This window comes from Silene latifolia, chromosome 5 (genome assembly GCF_048544455.1).
Source record: "Silene latifolia isolate original U9 population chromosome 5, ASM4854445v1, whole genome shotgun sequence".
NCBI classification, from domain to species: domain Eukaryota; kingdom Viridiplantae; phylum Streptophyta; class Magnoliopsida; order Caryophyllales; family Caryophyllaceae; genus Silene; species Silene latifolia.
This window is the reverse complement of record NC_133530.1, coordinates 80,981,123-80,993,561: the sequence shown is the minus strand read 5'-3', so window position 1 is coordinate 80,993,561 and position 12,439 is coordinate 80,981,123. Positions and strand designations below refer to the sequence as shown.

Here is a 12,439-nt window from a genome sequence, read left to right as displayed (position 1 = left end):
GTCATCCTTTATATAGTAATGTGAAGTGACGTTATATTTTACAATAATAAAATCACTTCACGTTACTCACCAATGAATTAAAACAATTCATATGTTTTTCACGTAATGTAAAAAACAAATGAATTCACATCATTTAATCACATCTAATGTTACATGTACATAATCCATAATTTGTACATGTAACACTTCCAAACTTAATGCCTTGTGTTGGATGTTACTCAACAATACTTGCACATATTCTATTACTAATGTTATGAACATGTCTTGATTATGAGTGTGTTTGGTAAATAATAGATTGATGGAAATTCAAGTATATTCAGGGTTTTTAACATATTTGACTTAACAATCTACTTAATTACGTGTTTGGTAAATGACATATTGAAACAGTAGATTGAGCTCCAATCTACTTGTTTTCCAATATGCTGCTCCCACCGGCATATTCACATTAGTAGATTGTAAAAAATGAATCTGTCTATATTTACACATGTATACAACAATCTATCAATCTAAACCTGCTAAATAACAAATACTTTTACTAAATCTGCTAATTGTAATTGTTCCGGGTGTAATTCCGGAGCAGGATTATGACCACTTAAGCTTGTTGAATGATGTCGTCGCTTATCTCTTCCTTTCACTCTCTCATGTAAAGATGAACAAACTGAGGGCTCGGCTTGGTACCGAGCGTACTCACTCCGACGCTCAAGTCAGTAAACTTAAAGAGATAAGTTGTGTGTTAACTTGGCAAAGTATATTGTAGAGAGATAAGTGAGTTTATACCAGATTATTCAGTGAGTTTGGGATCCTTTTCTCGATGAGAGAAGTGGAGTATTTATAGATTTTCAACTTTTGTCACGTAGTGGCCAAGTGGCCAAGTGGTCGTAGCAGGTGGAAAGACTATCTTACCCTCGGCCGAGGGACCCATGGCAGGCCGACAGGCCTGGTTGACTCCATGCCGAGGGGACTGGATGTGAGTACGCGGATATGCTTCTCGGCCGGCTAGTTGCCTAGCCGAGACCCAAGTGGCAGGCTGACAGGCTGCGTCGGTTAGGCTGTTTTTCTTTTGACTTGTTGTCTTTGGTTTTGACCTTGCTCAATATGTTGACTCGGTCAGCGGGTGCAGAATATGCCCCATCAGTAATATACTAGTCAAACATGCCAATCAAATCTTTCATTTGTAGTCTCCTTGACCAATCTGTTTCTGCTAATTATAATTTGTTGAGCACCAAACAAAGCCAATGTGCATTTAAGCATATTTCGGGATATTTGGTAACAAAATAATGTAAACAATGTCTAGTTCTCGAGTTTACTTGTATGTTAATCAAGGATGAATGTGAGACAAGCATAGGTCTCACAACCAAGCACGATATTGAGGTCAAGATAAATTCTTCGGAATCGTTTATCAACCTTAAGATAGGGTCCTAACACGCACTCGTCATGTAGTAGCGATTATGCTATATTTAAGCATCGGTACCTTAGAGGTTGATAAGCCATTGGAAATATTGTAACACCCCCATACACCAAGGTGCCTTCCTAAGACCACCTAGTATATGAGAATGCTAACATCTCGGTTACCCAAGGCATAGTAATCAAAGTAGACCATCAAGAAGCGTACTTTAAGTAATTTAAGTTAAAGGTGCGTACATCAAAGCCAACTGAAAAGTAAAGTATGTACAGTGTCTCAAAACCAAAATCCAACTAAAGCAAAAGGTGTTATGACAAAATAGCGGAAGACTACGACTCTGACTCGTGGTGACTTCATCCCCAGCTAGATCCCGCGCGTATCCAAGATATACCTGCTAAACAACTGCTCACCATCCCCGAATGGATCACCACAGTTTTTAAAACATTTAAACGGGGTCATTTACTGCATAAACAAAATAAGAAAACACAACAGTCAATTACACAATCACATTCCTCCAACTCCATCTCCACACCAATTATCTGACTACACACCCAGAATACCCATCGAAACAGGTCCTCGCCACCAGTGGGGACCGCAGCCGTACCATATAAGCCCCGTTCAACATCATAAAGCGAATAACCTATGTTCATTAATGCGCACATTCTCCTTGTAACGGGAACCACAAGGGGCGAATCAAGGGCGTGAAGCCACTCCCGCAAGTGACTCCACTCAACCGAGGGCGCACCTCGCGAACCACAGACAAACAACACAACCCACAACACCAATGTAAACAATGCCAATACCAATTAACGATACAACCAACATGCCAATTAATCAATCAAACCAACTTATAATATTTACACAGTCAACTGAGCAGGAAAACTCTACCTGAGGAGAAATCACCAACAATCAACCAAATGCAGCGGATCAAAAACCTTCCTCTACGAAATCACCTCCTATAATCAATTAATCACATAATTACAATCTATCACATAATCAAACCCAACAACTCCCAAATCACCCAATTAGAGTTTTAAACAACATTAACTTTTTGCCATAAAAACAGTACAAAGATCTTACCCACAATACGACGATCACAAAGGTATGATGAACTCCGAAATCCAACAACCCTAGCCCTTGATTTGATAGCAATGAGTGAAGAGAAGAACGTCGTTGTTTTTCTTTTTGTAAAAGTTTAGGGAAAAGAGTAAATGTAAAAGTAAATCTGTCGAAATCACTTTATATACTCTTCACGTGTTACTATCAAAACCCGGCCGAAAAACTGTAAAACTCGACATACTCGATCGATTAACTAAGGTACTCGATCGAGTACCCCCTACTCGATCGAGTTGCTCTTACTCGATCGAGTACCCATTAGACAGAACGTACTTCTGAATGCAAAACTAACTTACTCGGATCGACAGAGTAAGTTCTACTTGATAGAGTACCCAACAACTCGTAAATATGAGGTATTACAAATATTACTAATACTCCGTAAATATCATTCTTTCCTTAGTTATTGTATATCTTTGTATATTCGTTTTTCGCATTCTTTACTTTCCCAATCTTATGTTTTTCTTTACCATTAGATTCTAGAGTCTTGTAACTTTCTATATCGTCGCTTTATACAACTTGTATAAATTAGTGTAGATCCCGCACAATGCATGCGCGGTTTATATAGATTTTTATTTTTTTAGAGTATTATTTATACATTTTAAATTTACACCTTAATATTTAATATTTCACCTAGCCCCATTATATTTGGATATGAAACAAATAAATTGAAATTGAAAACTAACCAAAGAGAATTAAGTAAAGTTATAAAATGTGTATTTTTATGAAAATATATTTTTTACCATAAAACTAAGGATTTCATTTACAAATTTTCTCCAATTATTTTAATGATTTTTTTTCCTCACGAAACTAATTGTAAGTATATGTCAAGTTATTCTCTAAAGTAATAATTATTGCATTACTGAAAAATTTAATAACTTATAATTTATAGTTTGATACCAATTTTTTTTTAATGAAAATATCGTAATTATGAATTTAATAAAAATATTAGATTTTAATTATAATTAAGAATATATTTGTTGAAAAAATAATAATTTAAAAGAACAAAAGTTCCACTTATTTCCTTATTTAGTTATATGCATTTTGGAGGGAAAATTAATAGAGTTTTTATTCTCTTGGTAGTAAGGGGGTGTTTGATCATTGTGAATAAGAATAACAAAGAATCAACATTTATTCTCTTATATGGTACCAGTGTTCTCATCGATCCCGACTCGATCAACCTACAAGCACCGACCTCACATCCAAATAACCGTCCATCAGACTAGCTCGTCAACCACACCTTATTCTTGTTAACCTTTCCATGATCGAAAAGGTCACAACCCTCACTTACCTTCTATGGAAAATCCAAAGTCAATCGATCTTATTCGGCTACGACCTTTGCTCCTATCTCAACGGCAAAAACCAAATACCACCTGAAATCCTCACCTCCACCGACAAGAAAACCCCCAAAACCTGACCTATGTCACTTAGCAACTACAAGATCTACTCCTCTTTGGAGCCTCTCGCGGTGCTATACCACCATATATCACTCTGCTTGTTCTGATCTTGAAGCAAAAACAAAACACGAAGCTAGTATCATCTTAGCCACCACATATGCTAACCCTTCTTGAAGTCATATCCTCCAGATTAAAGAACATCTTTTCTCACTTGCCAAAAACACTCAAATCGTCACCGAGTACATACATAGCATAAAAGCTTGTACCGATCAACTTGCTATTATGGGGAAACCCATGGACATCGATGATATCATTGACAAAACTATTCATGGTTTTGACTATAAGTTCTTTAAGCCCATCATGGACGCGATTCGCGCTCTAGGTGAACCCATTTGAAGTACTTCAAGAAAAGCTCATAAACTTGAACTCACTCTCAAACACACCACCTCTCCTACCCTTTTCCCAACCACGACTAATGCAGCCTACAACCGTCCTCTCACCCGCAATTACAAAAAACAACCTCTCACCCAACCATCAACAACCCCCCCCCCTTCTTCTGTAACACTCGCCCACCCCAGGCTTCGGCTCACATAGTTGGTGTTTCTCACCCCACCCCACCCCACCCCATCGTCCTCGTACCTTCTTGATAGCGGTGCTAGTCACCATATTACAAACGACCTTACCAACTTTTCATTACACTCACCCAATGATGGTTCCGATGAACTAATCATTGGTGATAAGTCCAGCCTACCTATTTCTCATATTGGTTTGTTCGCTATCTTCACTCCTACTTCTAATCTGGTCCTTAACGATGTTATTCTTTATGTTCCTCGTATTTTTGCAAATATTATTTCAATTTCAAAACATTGTCTTGATAATAATGTTTTTGCTTAATTCTCACATTCTTCTTGTTTTATTTAGGCTGTTCCGACGAACAAAACCTTTCTTCAAGGACACATTAAACACGGCTTGCATTGTTCACTCTACTATATATTGCTACGGACTCTCATGTGTGGCATCATTGGCTTGGACATTCGTCAACTTCTATCTTTAATTTCTTACGCAAAAATTTAAATTTAGAGCTAACTTTCGTTTTTGAGAAAAGATCATTATCATTAATAAAAAGTCATACGACATCTACACCATATGCCAAGCTCAATCGGATACAAATCGATTACAACCATAGGAAATAAATTCTTGTTCAAAGAATGAAACACTGCAACAGAGTCTCTATCATCGATTCGCCGTAAAAGGCTTTCATCCATAAGAGGGTCTCCGAATCTTCCTTGACGAGTATCCATTTCTTCTGACGTGATTGATTGTAGCCATGAATCGGGCAAAATATGTAAAACCATATAACGATCTATAACAACGCCGATCTTCTGACGACTTATTAGAAAACTGCAAACGAACCAGAAAACGAAAGCTCTCAAACTGAAAGAAGGACATCACCGATAGACGGGGACAGAGCCCTCAGAAAGAGAGACGAAACAAAAATGAAAGCGGAAATTAAACAACATAAAGGAAACAAAGCGGAACACAGGAGAAAAAAAACGGAAGCCACCGCCTCCCTACCAACCCACAACACCGCCAGATCCAAGCACCACCCTGCCACACCACCTCAACAAACTCGTCCGATAAGACCCGAACAGCTCACATACACCACGCAGACCGAGAGGAACAGGCAGACCCACGATCCAACCGGGTGTGGGTAAGAAATGGGAGAAGGGTTAATCGGAAGAGAGGAGACGGGTCGCCGGAGAAAGGTCTTGAGAGACCCCATCCTCGGCGACATGGTAGGGGGTTGATGGGTGGCGGTGGGAGGAAGGAGGAGAACGGCGGCAGCAAAGGGGGAAGATTTAGGGTTTTGTTTTTTAGAGAGAAGGGAGAGAAAACTAGAGAGAGGAAAACTAGAGAGAGAATAAAATTTAACTTTTAATGTTTAATCATTGTGATTCTTGTAATCAGAGGCAAAGCTAAAGTCTGGTCCAAAGGGCCATGGCCCGAGCGAGATCAAAAAAAAATTTGTGCATATTTGTTTCTAAAAATTCATTAAATAATAGTGTATTAATAATGTATTAATACCATAATTAGAGCCAATTTCAATGTTAATTATGGGTGAATAGAATGCAATATGCCATAATTGTGTTTTTAGATTTAATGCTATAATTAATGGTATATTTACAACTCATTTCCATATTAATTACAATTCCATATTTAGCCATTTAAATTCTAAGAAAATATAGTTCCATTACTCATGGCACATAACTACGTGTAGCTAACATGAACATAAGCTTTCTTTGATATTTCAAAAGATAAAACATGAATATAATGTTTCTTTGATATTTCAAAAGATAAAAGACCAAAGTATAAGGAACTATATGTACGTAGCTGACTTGAATATTGATTGATGCTTTCCATTTGATCAACAGCTCCTATTAGCATAATTATTATTGGCTTAAGGTAATTCCTAAAATCTCCGTTTTCCATTTCATTCTTGTCTAAATATGCTTTACAATTAGTAAAAAAAAAATCTTAGTTTCTCTTAGCTTTTTAACTATTAGTGTTTTCCATTCCTATGAGACGACATTTATTAAATTAAAAGTTTCGGCCTGGATTAGAATTTTACCCTAACTTCGTCCCTGCTTGTAATATTAATAAAACTCACAAACTCTGTTTCATTTATTAATACTTATGCTCCGCTTCAAGTTCTATTTTTCAATGTTTGGACATCTCCTTATTATACTTATGACAACATCAAATATCATAGCACTCCGTATTATTTTTGTTGATCACTTTACTAATAAATAAATATATAAATACATCCTCACTTGTGAGTTGTGACTTATGAGTGACACAAGGTGGGTAAATATATTTCGAGAAGCCTCTTTTTTCTTAAAAAAATGCCTAGTTCAAACTTTTATGGTTTCACGAGGCAAATGTTTTAGCATTGAAATTTGGAAGATGGTAGAGTTACACCAGGTGTATGAGGCCCTCATACACCACCAATAATGACGCGCCACTTGTCCAATTCAAAGAATCTTATTTAATCTAATTAATCCCTTGATTCATTCATTAATTGCACCCCCTAATTAATGTTCTCGGTTTTGCCACATATTTTATTAATTAAAAAAAACTTCTCTCCTAATTTATATTTAAGTCTTATTTATTACTAATACCTTTTATTATTTTTAGTATTTATGTATACAGTATATACCTTTAATATTTCGTATATTTATGTATACCTCTAATATACGTACACAGTCCTGTATACGCTACGGTTAATTGATACGTATTGTATCAATTTCTTTATACGGTATGATTATTCCTTATATGTATGTTTATGTATTTACGTTAATTTTTTTTTAAAAAAAAAAATTTTCAATTAATATTTTTTCATATAATACCTTTTCTTTTGTCTTATATTATTTTAAATTATACCTAAATTTCGTTGTAATTTATTTTTTTGCGTAATGTTTTGTTTTATACACACTGTTTTTAATATTTAATTTCTTTAAATTAATTTTTTTAAAAAAAAAATTTAAATTAAATTTATTTTATGATTAATTTTCATTGTACTTTTTTTTTTTTGCTTATGTGGGTATAAGTAAGTTATGTCTTTTTTTATACACATTATTTTAAAATTTTAATTAAATTGATAAATATTTTATTTTTTTTAAGTTATAAGAAGTATTTGCTAATATCCATGACCGGAAGTTAAAAAGACCTTATATATATATATATATATATATATATATATATATATATATATATATATATATATATATATATATATATATATATATAGGACTGGACATATGACAGGATAAGTTAGTGGGTGTAGTGGTTTAGTTGATGCTTTCCTTACTAAGTGTCTCGTGTTCGAATCCTCTTGTGGGTTTTTCTTTTTGTTTTTGGCATAATTTTGCACAAGTTAACCGTATGCTATTCTAATACTTGAAGACATATACTCAATACTGTGAAAATGAATTAAGGAAAATAGTCATTGATTTTGATTGATCATACATTATTTGTTTAAAGAAGTCAAATGATATACAAAAAAAAAATCATACTTCCTATTTACAACCTATGACTATAATTTGTATATTGAGAATATTGAGAATTTGAATATTGTGACCTAAATTGCGATTGGGAGAACGTCGGAGTATTTTGTGACGGTGTAAAACGTGGAGTATTTTGTGTACCACTAAAGCCACTCATAAAGGATGAAGCATCATCGTTTGGAACATGTCGGGTTGGGTTCGTATTTGGGGGAGCGTAGTGGTTGTCGGATCCTCATCATTTGTCTTTCTCCTTCTCTTTGTCTCTTTGACAATACGTCTTCTGCCATTCCCTCGCTTGTCGGGGGGTCTCTAATGTCACCTTCTTGTTGAGGTGTGTTTATGATAGTCTCCCTAGGTCGTAGTCTCCTACGACCCCACATTTTTGAGGAAACTCCACCTGCCGCAAATGAATCTATAGACTGTATCCCAGCATGAGCCTCTAACTCTTTGATTAGTTCATCGGTTCTGCTATTATAAATGGCAGAAGACCCTTCACTTTGCATAGCCAACCTCTTAATGTAATCATTTTTTACCGTTATCTCAAGAGACCTTTTAACACGTTCGACTCATCGGGTTGTAGTACCCAACCCGAATATTTTCGTATCCTCTAACCAAATCCTTGCGCGCCGATCCAATATGTATTTGTCTGGGATAGCTTTTACGTCCAACACATCAAGACACTTCATGATATGGCGACATAAGATCCCTCTAAATTCAAACATCTTACAACCACATTTATACTCACCAGTGATTGTGTCAATACTCACTTCAAAACTTCTTCGATCTTTCTTCCAAAATGCTTCTGTCACTTTTGATGTGGCCCTAAACCTCTTGATGAAACCCAAACTATTTGGAAGAGTTTCGACATTGGTGCTTATACAACCATATACCTCTGTTTTCACCTCTCCGAATTTACTGTTTGTGTAGACCTTACTAAAGATATCCTCGAATAATATCATGGGATCCCATTTAAGTGGGCTCTTAATGTCTTTGGCGTTATTGACTTTCTCGTCCTCCACCTTTTTCTCTATGGCATCCTCGTACTGCTCCATGAATTGCATCAGGCCGGTTTTTATGCTCATATACGTTTTAATAAATCTGTTTGTTTGTTCACTCCTCTGAGTAGAAGACATACCCGCACAGAAAGTGTCTTTCCAAAAAACAACAAAATGTAAACGAAAATAGATTATTATTAACATAAACTTTAAAAAAAAGTACAATATTAAGCCTAGTCCTTATTAATCAAGGACTTTAAAATCTTAATATCATCCTCTAATTCTTCCCTAAGTTTGCAACATTTTTCATGTGTACCCAACACGGATTTGACGAAATCATCCGCTTTCTTCTCCATTTCCTTCATGCCTTTTGCATAACAATCGCTGCGAATTTTAATCGCCCCGACCACCATCTTCATCACTCTGAACTCCTGTTCATAAAGCATGGCAACCTGTTCTTCTAAACCAGTTAAAGATTCAATAGCAATATTGTGAAGGCCTTCCATTTGAAATTTCTGAGGTTTTAGAGAGAAGATAAAGAGAGATAAAGTGAATGAGTAAGGAAAGGTTAGGTAGAAATGGATACTTCTTTTAACTCACCCGTATTTATAACAAGGATGGTGACCTTTGGTTCATGAATTAAATTAAATTAAATTAAATTAAATTAAATTAAGTGGTTCATGAATAAATTCAATTAAACTATTAAATTAAATAATACGCCTCAGTTGGAAACCCTAATCACCAGAGCGTCTCATGTACGAGACGGATTGTATGGTTTGTATTATATTTTACAAAACTATGAAGATCCTTTTTCATTACCCACATGCATGTCTCTTCAGTTGCAAAATTAACAATCAAATTTATACTAAAAAAAAATAGTAGAGAATTAAACGACAAAATGTAACAACGAAAATAGATTATTATTAGGGATAATTGATAATCACTACCAACTTTAACAGTCTTTTTCATAATCACTACCAAGATAAAAAAAGTTTCATAATCACTACCCTAAAGTCTTCTCCGACTTAAAATCAATACCAGTTTGCCTGAAAACGTCATTTAATTCTTGAAATTTAAAAATCCCGCCTAAAATCCTTTATTTCATTCCAATTTTGCCCTTCCTCTTGTTAATTATAAGCTGTTGTTCTTCCCTTCCCCTTCATTTCTTCTTGTTGTTCTTGTTTATACTTTAGGTATGTATGCTTCCTCTTTCAATTTATTTTCGTTCTTCTCTATCTGTTTTCTTAATTTCTTCTTCTTTCTTCTTTTCTCTGTTTCTTGGTTTGTATTTATCAATAATGTTTGCGTCTCAAACAGAAATGGAAGGCCAAATGCGGACTGCAATTAAGTGCCATTGTCGTGTCCCATGTCTTTGTCATGAAGTCATGGACAAGGGAAAACCCAGGTAGAAGGTTCATGACTTGCAAATTTCGTCATTGTGATTTTTGGCAATGGTTAGATTTTGATCAAAGTGAATGGCAAAGGAATGCTATTAATCAAGTTATGTTGGATAAGCAACTTTTGGCTAGTGAGAAAAATTTGCTCAAGTCTGAAAATGATCATTTGAAGGAGAACAACGAGAAGCTCAAAGCAGAAAATTCATTGCTTAGGTCGAAGATTATGGAGCTTGAAAGGGATGTGTTCTTCCCTGCTTATGAGAGTAGTGGCCCTAGTTTATTGAGAAAGGCTTTTTATACTCTCATATTTGTCATGCTTGTGTTGTTTTTGATGTATGGCAATGTATTTTAGGCTGGCAATTTAGGCCTTGTTTATCAATTGCCATTATCATATGTAAGAAAAGTAGGCATTTGCCATATCAATGAAAATTCGGCTTGCTTGGTTTAACACACATGCTTTAATTTAACAACAAATTCTCCATGGAAAGCAAGTTCATCATTTTCATTCATCAAAGAAAAGATAGTTCAAAGTCTTGACAACAAAGTAAAAAAAAATGGTATCTTAATACACTTAAAACATCCTTCTTGCTTAAAACACACACAACAACACATACAACAGGAACTTAATACATCAAAGTCTTATTGTCTACTTGTCACTAAACGCTAGTGCCCTTCTACGCTTCATTCCTGCCCTTAAATCTGCCTGTTGTCCCTGCATATGAGAGTTTCTGGTGTTGGTAGGTTGTGGTGCAGTTGACTCTTGACTTGGTTGAGTTTGACTTCCAGAAGCTACAAATTGAAGTACCTCAGCATCATGAAGTCTCTTTGCCTTTCTTTTGTCAGCTGCAGTCCTTACCAGATTAGTCCAGTCTGATGTGGGTCTGGTCTGCTTCATTGGAGCCCTAGCAGGATTCTTGCATGTTTTGACATTGTGCCCTATTTCTCCACACTTTCCACACCTCCTTTGTAACCCTTGTTTTTGTTGTTGGTCTGTACTACCTTTCTCACCAGCCTCTTTTCTTCTCTTTTTTAAACTTGGTCTTCCTGGCAATTTTCTATAAGGAGGTGGTAAGGGTTCAACCATATCCACCCTTTCCCATTGACTGATTCCAGGCATTGGAGGTATAGGGTGTTCATAGGCTGCCATGTACTTCTCCTTTGTATATGCCTCATGAACAAAATCCTCATAATTTGCCCTCTGGTTATTGATGGCAGCAATTGCATGTTGGCATGGAAGTCCAGCTAGCTGCCAATGACCACATGAACAAGTTTGTGTTGGCAGATCCACCACATACTCTTTGCTCATATACATCACCTCAAAAGAAAAATTAGATGATGCCCATACATCACAACAATCAGCCTCATTCTTAGCCCATTTCAAAAACTTATCCACATAAGGCATCACCTTACCATCAAAAACTTTCACACCTTCTCTTTTCTCATAATGTCTTTTCATGACATATCTCCTAATCCACTCCATCATGGTTAAAATTGGTTTATCCCTTACCTCTTTCAAAACAGCATTGAAGCTCTCACACATGTTGTTAGTTAACATGTTTGACTTGCAAGATGTGTTAAAAGCATGCCTGCTCCAGTGACAGGCTCCAATGTCATCCAAGTACTTCCAAGCTCTTTCACTTAAGCTTTTCAACCCAGCCATTTCTCTCTTAAATTATGCCTGTTACAATGCAAGTAGAAATGCTCAAATGAATTGTTCTACTTAAACACTTAAAATGCTCTGAAAGTCTACTTGTTAAAATCATTACCTCTGTTGATGCTCTAGCTGCATTCCAGAATGTCTCTTTGAAGATTATCCCTGTAAACTGGAGTTTGAAGTTGGCCCAAATATGTCTCACACAATATCTGATATGAGCTTTAGGGGTAACAACTTTGAAAGCTTCCCTTATTCCCTATGCAACAAATAACAATAGCAGTTAAAATACAGATGCAACAAATTTATAGCAACAACAGATACAACAAATAACAATAACATAAAGAAGACAAACCTTCTGTCTATCTGACATGATTGTCATGCCTTGCCCTTCTTCCTTGCCAAGATCTTCCATTAACA

At 35.8% G+C, this 12,439-nt stretch overlaps 1 protein-coding gene across 1 annotated transcript; it reads right to left on the bottom strand.

The window, feature by feature from the left end:
* Positions 1-11,014: 11,014 nt before the first annotated feature.
* Positions 11,015-12,028, bottom strand: LOC141655614 (uncharacterized). Its single transcript, XM_074462684.1, has one exon. It carries the CDS (start codon positions 12,026-12,028, stop codon positions 11,015-11,017), a length of 1,014 nt encoding a protein of 337 aa, XP_074318785.1.
* Between the last annotated feature and the right edge of the window lie 411 nt (positions 12,029-12,439).

What these genes read in the sequence shown, in the direction of transcription:
- LOC141655614 (XM_074462684.1), bottom strand. Translation starts at nt 12,028, where the DNA reads ATGGCTGGGTTGAAAAGCTTAAGTGAAAGAGCTTGGAAGTACTTGGAT.